Here is a 16,681-nt window from a genome sequence, read left to right on the forward strand (position 1 = left end):
GGGAGCCAGTCCCATGTCTCACCCTTTCTCACCCCATTCCTACCCCCAGAGTGGGGCCCTGGAGCCCCACTTGTCTCTTCCATCCTGGTCCAGTGAGGAGTCTCAGTTCCCAAGGCCCTGGGGCCATTTGGGTCAGGCAGGACTGGAGAAGAGGTGAGTAGAGGCTGGCCAGCCCAGCTTCCAGCCTACAACTCCTGTTCTTCAGGAGGGTCTGCAGCACTCGTCACCCTCAGGAAGGCTGCCCGGGGCGTTGGGGGGGGTGGGGGGCGGCCACATTTGGGAAGGTCTCTCCACTCACAACCTCCCCAGCCAGATTTCAAAAGCTAGCCCAGTCGATGGCTCCTCCAGCCAGTGAGGGGAGAGAGGCCTGCTTAGGAGGAGGAGGAGGAGGAGGAGGAGGAGTCAGGTGACAAGGCTTCTCTCCCTACCAGGCTTTTATTGAAGACATTTACGTGGCTACCAGCCTCTATCTGTTGTGTGTAAACAGGGATGGTGCCAACCAGAGGCAGGGTTCATCATGCCCAGGCCTGGCATACACAGGCCTCACCACCTGGGCTACTGTTCCCAGGCCCCATGGACCAGCATGAGAGTCGGCCCTTGCCTTAGTCCGTGAGGACAGAATCTACTGGCAAGGGGCTGCGCTGTGTAGTGCATGGGGCCCTGCAGGCAACAGACCTTAAGCGTTGAGAATGGGACCTTAATACTGATTAGCCAAGCAACCTTAGACAAGTGCCCCAGCCCTGAGTCTAGTTTCCCCACCAGTAACAGGGATGATAAAGGTACCTGCCTGCCTGCCTTCATTCACTCCACAAATCTGTACTAAGCATCAACCGTGAGAAACAGCCAGACACCATCCGTGCTTTCCCATAGCTGACATTCCATCAGAGGACAGAGAATAAATGAAATAAAGTGTCAGCTGGTGGCAAGTGCTAGGAGGTGATGGTAGCTGGTGACCCTTGCTTGACCTGAGGCTGACCTCGGGGTGAGTCCCTGTGAAAGGATCTGGGGGAACAGCAGCAGGTTAGGAAGTGGAGAGGCTCATGGCAGAGCAGGCAAGCTCAGGGGCTGGTAGAGGGGTTTGGGGTGCAGTGGGAAGCCAGGAGGCTCCTTGGGAAGAGGAGGAGGGTGCAAGAACAAGGTGGAGGGTGTGGCTGGGGCAGGTGAGCCAAAGAAGGGTCTGATGCACTGTCTGCTTAGCACGGGCCCCGCACCTGCTCTCAGCAGTTGGCAAGGTCAAGACAGGCAGACCTGATTCAGGGGCTGCCCTACCCACAACCGCCAGAGCCCCCCACCCCCAGAGCCTGTGAATGATACAGGCTGGGCTTGCAGACAGGGGCTGGATGGTTGTTTACATCGGAATTTGCTTCACACCCTCTGATAAGCCCCAGGCTTGTGGCTGCTGGTGGGCTTGGGGGCAGTGATACCAAGAGGAGGGTCCCAGGCCAGGAAGCCCCAAACAGGGCCCAGGCTGACCATGCAGGGGTCAGCGGCCAGCACCTTCCCTTCCGCCTGCAGGCTGCTGATAGCAGAAGGAAATCCTGGCGGGTTCCTGTGGGGGTGAACTGGCGGGGCCTCCAGGCTGCTTTTAAAGCAACTGCCCGCCCCGTCCCACCCGCCTGTCCTGTGCCTGCCTCCTAAAGCTCGTTCCCCACACTGGCTGCCCTGACTGTCCTGGACGGCGTGCCCGCCAGCCGCCACCAGCCATGGCAGGGCCCCGGGGCCTCCTCCTGCTCTGCCTCCTGGCCTTCTGCCTAGCAGGCTCCAGCTTCACCAGGGGGCAGAAGGTGAGTAGGAGCCAGTGTGGGGGACATGGTATCCAGGCCCGCTGGCCAGTGGTGGGAGCAGGGAGGGAAGTGTGCACAGATCGGGCACAGGTCTGGGGGGACACATGGGGCAGCCGATACTTGTCTGACTCCGAGCAAGACCAGAGGGCTGGGCTGTTGTGCCCAGCTCCACAGGCTGAGAGGTCTGTGTCTAGCTGCCTCGGGTGGCAGGGGTGTGTTGGCCTGCCCTCCTGTAACTGCACCCAGCCTGCCAGCCATGTGGTGTGGGCAGCCATCCCAGGGCTCCCCAGCCTGAAGTTGGGGGGTACAGAGCCAGGCCCATCCTCCTGCCCTCCCTCTCCAGACTGGGGCCTGGTCTCTCTGTGACCCTGGGGATTGGAGATAAAATCACCCCCAACCCTGGAGGGTTGTGGAACACACATGTATGTGTGCCTGTATTTGGCCCCAGGGGTAGAATGAGGTCTACTCAACCCTACTCCCTCTGGGTAAGCAGCAGCCAACAGGAATACTCTCAAACCTAAGAGCTGCCCTTTATCAAGTGCACAGCCCTGGGTGCACCTGGCCATTATCCTCTGGAATCTTCATGACCCCTGGACAGTGGGTCCTGTTCTCTGCCTGAGGGAGCTTAAGTTCAAGGATGATGGAGACCGGTCTGTCCAACTCTGGAGCCATACTCCCAATCACTGCCTGTGAGTCCCCAGAGAAAGGGTCCCAGTGTGTGGCTGTCAGGTCCCACGTGTGTCAGCTGCCTCCCGGCTGCCGGGCTGCAGGTTTGCTTGAGCCCCGGAGCAGGGACATTGTCCCCACTGGAGCTTCCGGAAGAGCCTCCCACCCTGAATGTGGAGATAGAGTTGCCTGGCTGGGGCCTGCCTACAGTTGAGGGTTCCCTCCACCATGAGGCCAAGTTCATTTGATTCTTGGGACAGCTGCTGCTGTCCCCATTATTATTAGTGGGCAGGCTGGGTTCCAGAGAGGAAGGACTTGTCCAGGATTCCACTGCCAGGCAGGGCCAGATCAGAGCTGGGGATGGGCAGGTTGGAGGCTGCAGGGGCGACCGATGGTTGGAAGAGCCCAGGATTCTAGGCTGCACTGAGCCCTGCAGGTGGGTTCCCGTTCCCTCCCTCCTCCATTTTTCCCACAAGTGAAACACAAGGGCATTTCATAGGCCTTGCCACCTCCCCATGTTCTGGGGACTGGGGTCGATGAGGGGCCTCACGCTGGGAATTTTTCCCTGTCAAAGACCTATGCTCTGACCACCTCTGAGTCGGTATCCTGGGGCTGAGGCTTAGCCAGCCTGGGCCAGGTCTGATGGTCCCCGGGGCTCCTATGAACAGGGAGGTGGCAATACCGGCCTTCTCTTGCATCCTCAGTCACCCGACCCTCCTGGCAATCCCTATAGTGTGAGGCCCTCTCTAAATATTAGGAAACTGAGGCTCCAGGGGGTAAGGATGACCTGTGGGTCACACAGCCAGTGAGAGGCAGAAGCAGGACTCAAACACAGGCAGGTTCAGGCAGTAGAGGCAAGGAAGGCTTCCTGGAAGAGGGGGAGTGTTAGCCCTTGTCCATTCAAAACGCCTTTTGCTTAGTGTCTCCTCTGTGCTGGTGCTGGCGGAGCCTGTAGTCTCAAGCTGGGGGTTGGAGGGAGAAGAGCCCTGATCTAGGGCAGAGAAAGCAGTTGGGGGTTCGGAGGGGGCTGCCCCTCTGAGGCAGTTTGGGTTCTGGGCCCCAGGCCCCATCTTGGGGGAATTTCTCCCACTGGCAACAGGCTTTACACCTCATGTCTCCTCAACTTCCCCAGCAACATCTGTCTCTGTGGGAAGCAGATGTTGCAAAATCAGTTCTGGATCGGAGCAGGGAGGGGGCAGCACCCAGGGCCTGGCTCAGGCGGTTCTGAGGTGCCCGGGAAAGAAGAGAATCTGATTCAGCACTGGGCTGTGACCCAGAGGGACCAGCGGTGACGCTGTGCACTGGGGAGGCTGGTGCCCCTTCCAGGCTGTAGGGCAGAGGGGCCCGGTGCCCACATCTGGTACACTCCCCACGGGAAGTATGATTCAGCCACTGACTTATCCACCCTTCACCATTTCACACACATTTCCCAATGCAGCAGCCTGAGAGTGAGTGTGTCCCCCTTGGGACACCTTCCTCCTGTGCTCACCTCCACACTCCACACCCCACCGTCCTGCCAAGAGCCAAGAAAGCGTGCTGTCTCCCTCCCCTAAACCCTTCCATTCCTCTGAGAGCCAGTCCCCGGGCCAGTGGTGGCCACAATGGCAACTGGGCCCGGCTGGCCAGGTGGCCCTCAGGGGTGCCTTTGCCCTGAGCCAGCAGCTGCCCAGGCTTGGAGTTACCCAACTTCCTAGACATTCCCTGGCTCAGCAAAGGCTGAGCCCCAGGGTGGGGAATGAGACCACAACACTCAGCCCCACGGCTGGGCCTAAGGCCACTCTCAGCAACTTCCTTCTTTGCAGACCGCAGAGGCATGAGCGGAAAGGGCCAAATCACAGCAGCAGAAAGCGGCCCTCGGATCCTCTCAGAAGTGTCATGCTGCTGTTTCTTCTCTCCTCTTGCCTTGAGAGGCCTCACACGTGTAACCTTCTAGGAAAGAGATGTTCTGGGCTCACTCCCTTTGCACCGCAGCATGTTCAGCATTTTTTAGATTAGAATATCTTAGATTCTCTAGTCTGGGCCCTGGAACCCCAAATCCTCTCTTCCATCAACACACACTCTCCTATGGCCCTTTCTCCCACTTACAATGTAGACTTAAACTTCCATCCCTCCAGGGCATGGCACTGTTCTTGGGACTTTGTTGCCATGACGGTGGCCCCAGGGATAGTGGACTGGCAGGGGCTGTGGCAGGCCAGTGAGTGGGACCACAGGGCTGGGCTTTCTCAGCATCCGGCACCCTCAGGGGATGGTCTCTTCCCCCCACCCCCTCCCCCACCTTGGCCAGAGGTCCATTTAAAACAAACCAGTTGGCCTGGCCACTGGCCTCTCTCCTTGGCCGCTCTCTGCCTTGTCACACTTTGTTACCTGCTCCTTTCCACTTCCTGGCTTTTGCCTCTCCTGTCCCCTCTACCAGGGGCACTACCCTGGCCAACTCTTATCCATCTTTCAGCCCCAACTCAATTGAGTCACCACCCCTGGGAAGCCGCCTGGGTCCTCACAGCTCCCTCGCGCCAGCATTGCCCACCCGATGATAAGTTGTGGACCTCTGGGTCCGCGTTCTTGTGTGGGGCCAGGGGCCAGGCGCCAGGCCTGGGGTCAGGACTTAGGGAACCCATGCAGACTCCCTGTGCACGTCTGCTCACACAGGCCTACCTCTTGGGTCTGGGGCTGGCTGTTGGGTCTCTGCCCCTGGGGCAGCTGAGCAGGCCCTTGGGCTTGCTGAGAGGGTCATTTAGCAGCACAGTGGAGACATGCTCAGGGCAAAGTGATGACCAAAGGGGTTCTGCCTGGGCCTGGGAATTGAATCGCTGTGCTCTCCCAAGCAGTGTCTGCTGTGGCATTTAGTGTTTACTCTTAAGTGAGAGGTGATAATGGACACTAGGTTGAGAATTCAGGTTCTGGTCCCTGACAGACCCAGTCTCTGGGTGGTTTGGGGCCCAGGGTTCAGTTTTGTCATCTGAATGAACTAAGGTCTAACAAAATGGCTGGGTTCTCATCACGTCAGGAGGTATAGACTCTGAGGCTTCTGGGCATATGTTTGTGGCCGTGGGCAGAAGTCCGTGGCTGTGGTATAGGAACATACCGTGGCAGGGAGGACCTGTGACACGCAGGTTTCCCCATCTCTCACAGCTTCCCCTGTCCTCACTGGAACAGGTGGGAAACCAAGGCCTGGAGAGAAGTGCTAGGCCTTGCCTCAGTCAGAGCAGAACCAGGACTGGGTACAGGGTCCAGGCTGCCTCGCCCCAAATTCCACTTGTTGCCCAGGTGCGGTCCAGACGCTGCGATGTGAAGACCAAGTTTGTCATGCGCATACCCTGCACCATGTGCCCTGCCATTAAGAGGCGGATGTGCCCCCCAGGCTGGCTTCGGGAGTTACCAGAGAAGATCTCACAGGACTGCCGGTGTGGATCCCCACCTCCATCCTTGTCCACTTCCAGGAGCATCCTGTAGGGTGGGGGAGGGCTGGGGGGACGAGGGAGAGCCTGGCAGGCTTGGGTGGTGAGGGCAGGGACTCACTTATTCACATGTCTGTTGCCCTTCCAGTGGGGCAGAGATAGGGAGTAGGGAGGAGGTGGGGGCAGCTGGTATTTATTGAGCACCTACTACTTGCCAGCCCTGTGCTCAGCTCCGGACCAGGCAGACAGAGAGGAGGCAGAGCCAGAGCACTAGAACCCAGTGTGGGGAGGCCAGGCTGGGGGCTGCAGAGTGGGAGTCCCTCCTGTCACCCTGCCCACCTTTGTGCCCAGCTACGAGGTGCAGCTGGGGGACTCTTTGATGTCTATGAGCGGCTGCAGCATGGAGTGCTGGAAGGACGTGGTGGAGAAGGCCTGCTGCCCCGGCTACTGGGGATCCCAGTGTTATGGTATTGGTGGGGGCCCAGCCCTGCTCCTCATACTCCAGCCCTGGGTGCCCCCATCTGTAGCTTCTGCCTGCATCACCTTCCACTCGTTCAGTAAATGGACACTGAGTGAGCACCAGCATAGCTTGGCTGCCTGGGGGAGGGGCCGGGGCTGCCCGGAGCTGCTGGGGTCAGGGGTGAATTGTGAGTTCCTAGGGGCACAGCTGAGTTCTGGGGGGGGTGGTTCACAGAGTGTCCTGGAGGTGCTGAGACTCCGTGTAATGGCCGTGGGACCTGCCTGGATGGCATAGACGGGAATGGGACCTGTGTGTGCCAGGTAAGGGCCTGGTAGGGCTGGGGTGGGGGCAGTGGAGGGCTGCACTGACTTGCTGCAAATCTCTGCCAGGAAAACTTCAGTGGCTCCTCCTGCCAGGAGTGCCAAGACCCCAGCCGATTTGGGCCCAACTGCCAGTCAGGTGAGTGCTGGTGGGGCAGGGGGCAGGGCCACTGCCCACCTGGGGAACTGTGGAGACCTAATCCATGTACCTGCCCCCCAGCAGGCTCCCTCCCAGTCCCTCAGCCTGACACTTCACCTCCAAGGACATGAGCTTTGCCAGCTCATACCTCCAGCCCTGTACTGTCCCCAGAGGCCTTCACCAGGAAGCCACCCCCTGGGCCCCTAGGCTAGGCCAGGAGCCTCCCTTGGGCTCCCATCTCCCCTGTGGTCCTACATTACAGCCCTGTATTCTTGGGCTGGTGCCAGCTGAAACTGAGTTCTAGAAATGCAGAGGGTAGGGACTCAATGTCCCCGTGTGTCCCTGTGTGTCCCTCCCAGTGTGCAGCTGCGTGCATGGCGTGTGCAGCCATGGGCCACTTGGAGATGGAAGCTGCCTGTGTTTTGCTGGATACACCGGAGCCCGCTGTGACCAAGGTGGGCAGGGATGCTGGGATAGGATGGAATGGCAGCCTCCTGCTCACTGAGCTCAGTGACCAGAGCAAGAGAGGCCAGTAGGTGAGGGATGGGGCCTGAGCCTCAGCAGGACTTCTGCCCAAAGCCTAATTTCTTTCAAAGTAGGAAAGAGACACAGTGGTCTGGGGGAGGGAACGCCATCTGAGACCTATACTGCCCAGAGGCCAAGAGAGGGTAAGGCCCTGGCCAGAGTTACACAGCAAACTGGGCAGAACATCTTCGTTCCTATCTTCCTTCCTCCCCAACCTGGAGCTCTGAGTCACCACAATACTCCCCCCTCTTCACTCAGAGCTGCCAGTCTGCCAGGCCCTGAATTGTCCCCAGAACTCCCAGTGCTCTGCAGAGGCCCCTGCCTGCAGCTGCCTCCCAGGCCACACCCAGCAGGGCAGAGAATGTAGAGGTAAGTCAGCGACCTAGATGCCGGAGGCCCAAGTTCAGAATGACCAGGGGCTGGGAAGACATCCTTTAAACAAAAAAAAATTTTTAAGCTTATTTATTTATTTGGAAAGAAAGAGAGAGAGAGAGAGCGAGTGCACACAAGCGGGGGAGGGGCAGAGAGAGAGGGGGAGAGAGAGAATCCCAAGCAGGTTCTGCACAGGCAGCACAGAGCTGGACTGAGGGCTCAATCTCACAGCTGTGAGATCATGACCTGAGCCAAAATCAAGAGTTGGACACTTAACCAACTGAGCCACCCAGGCGCCCCCTTTTAAACCAGCAAGTACAATCTGGCCATTTACAGCAAGTACAGCCTGCCACCGAGAGAGGCCCAGTCTCCAAGTTCTAGATCAACTTGCTCACCTCATCTTTGGGCCATTCCTGCAGACGTGATGAGGCTCCTGGGTGCTCAGCTCACTTGGGCTCTCTCTCTCTCTGCCCTGGCAGCCCCTAATCCCTGCCAGCCATCGCCCTGTTCCCCACTGGCCCAGTGCTCGGTGAGCCCCATGGGGCAGGCACAGTGTCGCTGCCCCAAGGACTACCACGGTGACGGGACGGTGTGTCTGCCCCATGACCCGTGCACCATCAACCATGGTGGCTGCCCCATCAACTCCACCGTGTGTCTGTACCTGAGATCAGGCAAGGTGAGCCGGGCCCTGGCTCGGGCCTGTCCCGTGGTCCACCCACCCCTATTGGCTACTGGACCCTAGGCCTCTTGGCCCTCACGGGCCTCTTGGGAGCCTCAGTTGCCCCCTTTGTAAAATGGGAAGAAGATGACAGCCCTCTTCTCAGCTGGTGGGTGCACGGGCCGAGCATAGCTTTGTGGGTGCAGCAGATGCCAGTGGTTCTCACAGATGTGATGTCACCCTCCTCCCCCTGCCTGGTGGCCCAGGCCTCCTGCCAGTGTAAGCCAGGCTTGGTCAGCATCAATCACAATGCCTCTGCGGGCTGCTTTGCCTACTGTTTCCCTCATTCCTGCGACCGGTCAGCCACCTGTCAGGTGACCTCCGATGGGAAGACCAGGTAGGCACAAGGGCTTCGGGGTGGGCACCGGAGGCAGAGCAGAGAGGGTGGGCTGGGCAGGGGCAAGTGTGCACACATGCGCACCCTCAGTTCAAAGGCCCTGAGGGGACAGATGCATGAGGGCCAGGAGGCGGGGACTGGCCATACCCCTGCCCTGACCCATTCTACCCGTGTCCCTAGCTGTGTGTGCAAGGAAGGCGAGGTAGGGGATGGGCGTGCCTGCTATGGACACCTGCTCCATGAGATACAGAAGGCCAGCCAACTGGGTGTGGTATTCCTGCGGCTGAGAGTCACCCTGGCCATGTTGGGTGTGTGACCCCTACCGCCTGCCTGTGACCTTGTCCCTCATACTCACATTCTTAGGAGGGAGGGAGGGGTGGACTCTGCAAGGATGCCCTGTCTCTCTGCCCAAGAGCTATGGAAGTAGAGTGTGCCGGGGTGGGGTGTGTAATTGGAGGTGGGAGCTAGTCCCCCAAATCCTGATGCCTCTCATCTACCCTAGACCTAGGCCCAGTGCCCCCCACCCAACTCTCCAAAACATAGGACTGATGCCTGAGGTTTTCCCAGATCTATTCTAATACATCCTCTCCCGGCTCCCAGACCAGGGCTGCCGTGAGATACTCACCACATCGGGCCCATTTACCGTGCTGGTACCGTCCCTCTCGTCTGTCTTCTCCAGGACCATGAACGTGAGCCCTTCCCCTTGAGGAGCTGGCTGCCAGCCCTTGCCTCCTCCCTGGACCTGCCCCAGGCTTGAGGGCCCCAAGAGAGGCCACACTCTGGGGGATCTGAGGCCTGGGACGCCCCTTGTCCTCTCCATTGCTTGGGCAGCGTGGCATGACAACTGCCACGGGCCCATTCGGCACCCTCGTCCCCCTTTGCCCACAGGCGTCCGTTGCCCGGCAGCTCTGCAAACAGCACATCATAGCGGGACAGCACATCCTGGAGGAATTGGGGACCCAGCAGACACGCAGGTGGTGGACACTGGATGGGCAGGAGCTCACCGTCACTTTCAACCACTTCATGGTAAGGAGGGCAACCCCAGCCTGGGGACCAGAGGTGTCACAGTTGGGGGACGCTGCCTGAGCAATGGTGTGGAGGTGGAACGGAGCCTTGGGACAGGAGGCTGGCCTGTGCCGTATGAGCCAGAGGTCTCACGTCTCAGCAGAAGTACACATACAAGTACAAAGAGCACCCCCAGCAAACATTCACCATCCAAAAGGCCAACTACCCGGCAGCCAATGGTGTCTTCCACTTGGTCACTGCTCTACAGTGGCAGCCCCCACCAGAGCTCCCTGAGGACCTCAAGGTAAGCCAGTGCCCTCCCCTTTCTCCATCTCGTGCCACTGGGTGACCTCTGACTCCCACAGAGTTCAGAGAGTGGGTAGGGGCAGTTCTGGGCAGGAGTGGAACAGAACTCCTTCCCCTCTGAGGCTGACGCAGCCTCACCCTTTTCTCTGGGGCTCTCATGCTTGTCCCTTGATACAGAGAACCATCGGCCAGATCCTTGCCTCTACTGAGGCCTTCAGCCGGTTTGAAACCATCCTGGAGGTGAGTTTGGGGGAATGGTCCTAGCCCATCTGATCTTTTGGCTCGGGACCCCTCATTACCCCAGAGGGATCTGGGGATCTGGAGTAGTATGGGTCTTTGCCCATGCCCCCACCCTGTAACCTGCCCATCACCATCCTGAGGTCCTGTGTTAGCATGGACCCAATGCCACTGTCTCCCACTTACTCCTCGTGGGCGTTCCCTGCAGGCTGAGGGTTGTGGGGCCCAGGCAGGCCTCAGAGGTAGAGGCCGAGCCTCGCTGAGCCTCCTTCTCGCTGTCACAGAACTGTGGGCTACCCTCCATCCTGGATGGGCCTGGGCCATTCACAGTGTTTGTCCCAAGCAACGAGGCTGTGGACATGTTGCGTGATGGCCGTCTGATCTACCTCTTCACAGCAGTAAGCTTGGTGGGGAGAAGGGGCTGGGGAGACAGGGTACCTGGGCCTCTACCCTCCCCTACCAAGCCCTCTCTCCCTTGCCAGGGTCTGTCCAAACTACAGGAGCTGGTGAAGTACCACATCTACAGCCATGGGCAGGTGAGAGGCTCTTCTCTGGAAGGGTGACCAGCTTGTACCTGCTGCTGGGCTTTTGGATGCTTGTCTGTAGGTCTTGGCCTCCCTGGGAGTCCCTTTTCCTCTCCCCATCTGTTTGGACTCTATAAGCACAGAAGAGAGTCTGGGGACCAAGGTGGTGGCTGTGAGTCACCTGGGCAGGACTGTTTGGGGCTTTACAGTGTGGCTAATGCCCAGCCTAAGGCCACACTCTCCTCCGCCTCAGCTGACCATTGAGAAGCTCATCTCCAAGGGTCGGGTCCTCACCATGGCAAACCAGGTCCTGGCTGTGAATATCTCTGAGGAGGTGAGCTCCACAAACAAAATCTGGAACAAATGGACTGATGGAGGAGCTGGTGATGACTGGCTGGTTATGTGGTCTCTTTTGGATCTGCCTTTATGCTCTGAGCCCCATGGAGTGCAGGCCCTGGTGGGACTATGTGGGAGGCAGGCACAGATCAAATCCCTCTCCTGGGGCCCAACAGACTGGGGGGCTCCAAAGACGTGGAGGGTGGGCACAAGGGTGGGGGGGGGGGGCGGTATTCCGTGTGACTTGGGGCGCAGAGGCTGGAAACCACATGAGCAGGCACTACAGGGCTCAGGACACAGAGGCTGGAGCAGCTTTGCCAGAGCAGGAGGCTCTGGAGAGCCAGGGAGAGGGGAGAGGAGAGGGCCGGCAGGCTGGGCTGTGGGGATGAAGGAGGCATGGGCCCAGGGGTCTGCCAGGCCAGACAGGCTGCACACTGGGCTCCACCACAGGGGCGCATCCTGCTGGGACCCGAGGGGGTGCCACTACGGAGAGTGGACGTGCTGGCTGCCAATGGCGTGATCCACATGCTGGAGGGTGTCCTGCTGCCCCCGACCATCCTGCCCATCCTGCCTAAGCACTGCAACGAGGAGCAGTACAAGATCGTGGCGGTGAGCACGTGCCACACGGTCCCAGCCTTCCTGGGGTCCCTGTTCTCCTCCAGTGGCTTTAGGGCTGGGGCCTGGGCACACACCCCACAGAGGTGCCTGCCTCCCCCACCGCCAGGTCTCAGCAGTGCTGTTGATGGTTCCTTCAAGATCACTCCTGCATCTTCTGGCCCTTTGTCCCAGCCCTCTGCCACAGTTCTCACACTCCCACGCTAAGCTCTTCCTTCTGCCCTGGCCCTCCGACAGTTGACTCTCTCATACCTTGGGGCTTGGCTCCGTGACGCTTACTTAGGGTCTTCTGTGTAAATAAACCATGACTAACCACTCTGCCTGCCACCCCCCTCCTCCTGTCGGCCCTTCCCTGAACAGGGCTCCTGTGTGGACTGCCAAGCCCTGAACACCAGCATGTGCCCCCCCAACAGCATGAAGCTGGTGAGTGTCCCTTGGCTGGGCCCTTAGGGCTGCCCAGTGAGACTTCCGTCATGGGTCAGGGTGGGGAGAAGGCCCTGTGAGGCTGGACCTGGAGGCTCAGTCCCTCTCGGCCCCACTGAGGGTGGGAATTCTAGACCCAGAGTGCTGAGTGGTCCCTGGATCAGAGCTGCCTGGCAAAAGGGGCCGGCTCAGGCCCCATACCTGCTGATCAGCTTTGCACGGCCCACCCCAGGACATCTTCCCCAAGGAGTGTGTCTACACCCATGACCCTACTGGGCTCAACGTCCTGAAGAAAGGCTGCGCTCACTACTGCAACCAGACTATCCTGGTGAGCCTGGGTGTGGGGTGCTCACTGCTGGTGAGCTGGAGCCTCCCCTCCGGGGCAGAGCAGGCTGCCTTCCTCAGAGAGCTGTGTTGCATCCCAGAGGGGCTTCATGCACCCCCTTGTTCTAGAGATGGGACCAGAGAGCAGCAGTGGCCCCAGATGGACCCTCAGACACGCTTTTGTCTCTTACAGAAACCTGGCTGCTGCAAAGGGTTTTTTGGGCCTGACTGTATACAGTGTCCTGGGGGCTTCTCCAACCCCTGCTATGGCAAAGGCACCGTGAGTCCCCCCACTGCCCTGGGGTGAGGGGTGGGAGTTGGCCAGTGACACCCTGTGTGTCTGAGTCAAGCCTGCCGCTCTGTGGTCTCAGGTTTCCAACATTTAGGCAGAGGGAGTTGGACCATATTGTTTTTAGTATTTTAATTAGAAATAATTAAGTAGATGGACTTGGGCACCTGTTTTCATGAAACCTATTTGTCAGTGCTTTTCTTGTGTGTTCTGATTTGCCACTTGGTAGCATCGAGGGCAGGGAAGACACCCTAGGGGTTGTGTGTTTCTAGGTTGCGCAGAGGTCCCCCCTGAAGCCTCCAGGGCCGGGTGTCTTTTAGGGCCCCAGTTCTTTGGCAGCATTGGTGGCTTGGTCTCTTCCAGGGTGAGGTCTTCCACGGGGAGCAGAAGCTCAGAGCCACCCCATGGAGGAAGAGGGTGTGGGGGAGGGCAAGGACAGCCCCCATCCCATGACTGGTCCCTCTTCCTGTCCACCCCCAGTGCAGCGACGGGGTCCGGGGCAACGGGGCCTGCCTCTGCTTCCCAGACTACAAAGGCATCGCCTGCCACATCTGCTCTAACCCAAACAAGCATGGAGACCAGTGCCAGGAAGGTGGGTGGTCCTGGCCCAGGCTGCCTGCCAGGGAAAAAAGGCTCTGCTTGGAAAGAGGGTTGGGGACTCTCAAGAAGGGGAATAGAGCCCCAGGAGGAAGAGTGAAGGCTAGAGGGAGGAGGGGAGGATTTGGGGACAAAAATAGATGTCTCCTTCACCCACGCCAGGATGACAGCTGTGGTTCAATCTAAAGCATGTGAGATTTAAGTCAGACACACAAAAGAACTTTCTGATGGTGCTGTTGGGGGCAGGGAAGCTAGAATGGGGTGACTGAAAGCAATGAATGGCCCTGCTTGCATTTCTTCTGCCTGTCCACTGAGTCTGGGATGGCCTCTGATATTGTGACCCTGAAGTCAAATCTATGCTGGCTGCCCCATTCCCTGTCCCCAATGCTCCCGTGGCTTCATCCTGGCTCCCGGCCAGCTCTGCCCCTGTCTTAGCTTTCCTGATCCCATCTCCTCCCTGCAGACTGTGGCTGCGTCCACGGTCTCTGTGACAACCGTCCAGGCAGTGGGGGTGTGTGCCAGCGTGGCACGTGTGCCCCAGGCTTCAGCGGCCACTTCTGCAATGAGTCCTCTGTGAACTGTGGGCCCACGGAACGGGCCCAGAGCTGCCACCTGCACGCCCGCTGTGTTAGCCAGGGAGGCGTTACCAGGTGAGGACTCACGTTTCCCCTCTGCTTTGTCCATTACCATGCATGTCAGTTCATTCGGCCTCTGAGCTCTTCCAGAGGCTCACTGGAGGCCTCTTGTTCACTGGCTACAGGTGTGTCTGTCTTGATGGCTTCGAGGGTGATGGCTTCTCCTGTACACCCAGCAACCCCTGCTCCCACCCAGACCGTGGTGGCTGCTCAGAAAATGTCAGTCTCACTGTCTCTCTCCTGAAGCCCTGACCCAGGGGTGGGAGGGTCAGCCCACCATCCTGCAGAGCTGAGTCATTTCATCGTGGCTCTCACAGGCTGAGTGTATCCCTGGGGCCCTGGGCAACCACCACTGCACGTGCCACAAAGGCTGGAGCGGGGACGGCCGTGTCTGTGTGGCCATCGACGAGTGTGAGCTGGATGTGAGAGGTGGTTGTCACGCCGACGCCCTCTGCAGCTACGTGGGACCTGGGCAGGTGAGGCACAGCAAGCCTAGAGGCAGCAGAGTGGGGCAAGGGGTCTTCATTCTGGGGGTCTCTCACCCCACCCCATCTGGCTCCATGGGCATCCACTCCCAAGAACTCCAGCTGAGGGTCTCAAATCTCAGACACAAGTGAGAATTCAGGTCTGGAATGTTGAGTTGTGTAGTCTAGAAGCAGCAGACGTGTCCTGGAGACAACATGAAAGCCATGACAGTTTTAAAGGAAGGCGCATTCTAGCACCAGTCCAAGGCTGCCTATTCCCCAAATCAGAAGTCCGCGGCTCCCATCCCTCAGGGATGAGGACTCTCGTAACTGAGTCCACGAGTCCTCTGCTCTTTCTGGCCTCAGGGCCACTGTCTTCTGACCATGAGTTCACTCATTCACTCACTGGTTTCCCACATGGCACCAGGAGTGTGTTACATGCTAGTCCCTATTCTAGACTTAGGAATTCAAAGCTGAGCAAAGCAGGGGGAGACTCCTGCCCAAGGAAAGTGGCATCCCCAAATGTTTAGACTCCTGGAAATTCAGCTGTGGAGCTTTGCAGCCTCAGACCCCAGCCACAGGGTCTGAGCATCTGGAGCTTTCCTTGTGAGGCACATCAGACCCGTGAACCTGAGGACTAGGTGGCACTCAAGTGTCTAGTATGCTGATCGGGAGACCAGGCCTGGCTGGCTCTGGGTCAGTGTGTGCAGGGACCTTTCTCATGATGGCTGGGGCCACCCGCCTGTGGGGTGTCCATGGCGAGCACCCAGCTGGCTATGAGGGCTGGCACTCTCCACTCCACAAGAAGCTACACAATGTTAAAGTCCTGAACCGGGGACCAGAATAAGCAGGTTGAGATTCCCCCAACTTGCAGAGGAGGGCAACTGAGATCTGGGGAGTGTCACTACTCAGCTGCAGTGGGGACAAGCCCAAGACACAGGCATTCAGTGGGAAGGATCAGAGCAGGGTGGCAGGGTCAGAGGTGGGTCTGTGCCGCCAGCCCTGGGGCCAGCCTTGCCAACACCTGCCTGCTCACCACACGTTGCTGACCTCTCCCAGGCCTGAGGGCAGAGGGGTACCAAGTCCCCATGGATGCTTCCCTGCCGATGCCATCACTTTTGTTGGCTCATCTGGAGAGCCAGCCTCCCCTCAGGGCCTCAGAAGCCTGATCTGGAGAAGCTCCATGTGTCTGAACAAGGCTCCCCAGGACATAAGGCCCATGGACAGCTGGGGAGTGGAGGAGGAGAGGGGCGTGCCCCTGGTGAGATAAGGCCCTCTGCTTCTAACCTCTCCAGAGCCGGTGCACCTGCAAGCTGGGATTCGCAGGGGATGGCTATGTGTGCAGTCCTATTGACCCCTGCCGGGCAGGCAACGGTGGCTGCCATGACCTGGTGAGGGGGCGAGAGGGCTCGGAGCCTGGGGGAGGCTCTCTGGTTGTCCCTGTCTATGGCCAGGATTGGAATCCAAGCCACAAATCCAAACCATGTCACCCCTTTGTCCACAGTATAGAGCTTTCACTTGTTCTTAAGGCCCCAACCCCTGCCCTGCCTCCCATCTCCTCCCTTGCCCCCTACCCTCTTCTATGCTCTTGTGGCCTTTTTGAGCCCATTGCTGTCTGTCCCGACTTCATTCTGCTCTAACACCACTGCACCTCTGCCCACGTATTCTGGAAGGCCTCCCAGCTAGCTCCTCCTGCTCTCAGTTCAGGCGTCTCCTCCTGGGTGCTCCCTCAACCCTGGGCTTTCCCAACTCATCTGTCATGATGAAGTGGGATAACTCATGTCAAGTGCTCAGTGACCTTGGAGACCTAGGGCCAGGCATACCAAAGGAGCAACATGAATGCAGATTGGCTGGATGGACAGACAGATGGTGGGGCTGGGTAGCAAGACAGGCAGGCAGCAGGAAGATAGATGATAAGGGTGAACAGAGAGATGGGGTGCTGTCCAGCTTGCCATCTGAGTACTGAACGGAGGGCCCTGTCTCTTTGCCCCACCTGCAATTCAGGCCACCTGCCAAGCAGTGGGGGGAGGTCAGCGGGTCTGCACATGCCCCTCTGGCTATGGGGGTGATGGCTTCAACTGCTACGGAGACATCTTCCGGGTGAGTGGGTCCCTGTGTCTGGCAGGGCGGCGGTGGGGTGGGGGGGGGTCCTTTCACACACCTCAGGTGGGAAGAGGCAGTGCTCAGGGTCCTGGTGAGGAGGGGGCTTG

At 58.9% G+C, this 16,681-nt stretch overlaps 1 protein-coding gene across 6 annotated transcripts in view; it reads left to right on the forward strand.

The window, feature by feature from the left end:
• STAB1 (stabilin 1) overlaps positions 1–16,681 on the forward strand; it is a 31,463-nt gene that overhangs the window by 3,102 nt on the left and 11,680 nt on the right. For 4 of the 6 annotated variants that reach the window (XR_007146786.1, XM_047832335.1, XM_047832349.1 and 1 more), the window contains exons 1-27: positions 1,629–1,784; positions 5,715–5,851; positions 6,197–6,312; positions 6,540–6,625; positions 6,695–6,764; positions 7,124–7,219; positions 7,548–7,658; positions 8,141–8,337; positions 8,586–8,716; positions 8,897–9,024; positions 9,317–9,405; positions 9,605–9,742; positions 9,882–10,025; positions 10,205–10,267; positions 10,549–10,662; positions 10,747–10,800; positions 11,042–11,122; positions 11,575–11,733; positions 12,100–12,162; positions 12,395–12,490; positions 12,680–12,766; positions 13,256–13,367; positions 13,836–14,022; positions 14,133–14,226; positions 14,325–14,483; positions 15,767–15,862; positions 16,476–16,571. Coding sequence is in view for 5 of the 6 variants with exons in the window: in XM_047832335.1 (XP_047688291.1) it covers positions 1,704–1,784; positions 5,715–5,851; positions 6,197–6,312; positions 6,540–6,625; positions 6,695–6,764; positions 7,124–7,219; positions 7,548–7,658; positions 8,141–8,337; positions 8,586–8,716; positions 8,897–9,024; positions 9,317–9,405; positions 9,605–9,742; positions 9,882–10,025; positions 10,205–10,267; positions 10,549–10,662; positions 10,747–10,800; positions 11,042–11,122; positions 11,575–11,733; positions 12,100–12,162; positions 12,395–12,490; positions 12,680–12,766; positions 13,256–13,367; positions 13,836–14,022; positions 14,133–14,226; positions 14,325–14,483; positions 15,767–15,862; positions 16,476–16,571 (2,985 nt within the window). In the remaining variant the exon portion in view is untranslated. Of the gene's footprint in view, positions 1–1,628; positions 1,785–5,714; positions 5,852–6,196; positions 6,313–6,539; positions 6,626–6,694; positions 6,765–7,123; positions 7,220–7,547; positions 7,659–8,140; positions 8,338–8,585; positions 8,717–8,896; positions 9,025–9,316; positions 9,406–9,604; positions 9,743–9,881; positions 10,026–10,204; positions 10,268–10,548; positions 10,663–10,746; positions 10,801–11,041; positions 11,123–11,574; positions 11,734–12,099; positions 12,163–12,394; positions 12,491–12,679; positions 12,767–13,255; positions 13,368–13,835; positions 14,023–14,132; positions 14,227–14,324; positions 14,484–15,766; positions 15,863–16,475; positions 16,572–16,681 lie in introns of those variants that run through there. The other 2 variants (XM_047832340.1, XM_047832363.1) reach the window with 2 other exon arrangements.

The sequence above is a fragment of the Prionailurus viverrinus genome, chromosome A2 (genome assembly GCF_022837055.1).
Source record: "Prionailurus viverrinus isolate Anna chromosome A2, UM_Priviv_1.0, whole genome shotgun sequence".
Lineage (NCBI taxonomy): Eukaryota > Metazoa > Chordata > Mammalia > Carnivora > Felidae > Prionailurus > Prionailurus viverrinus.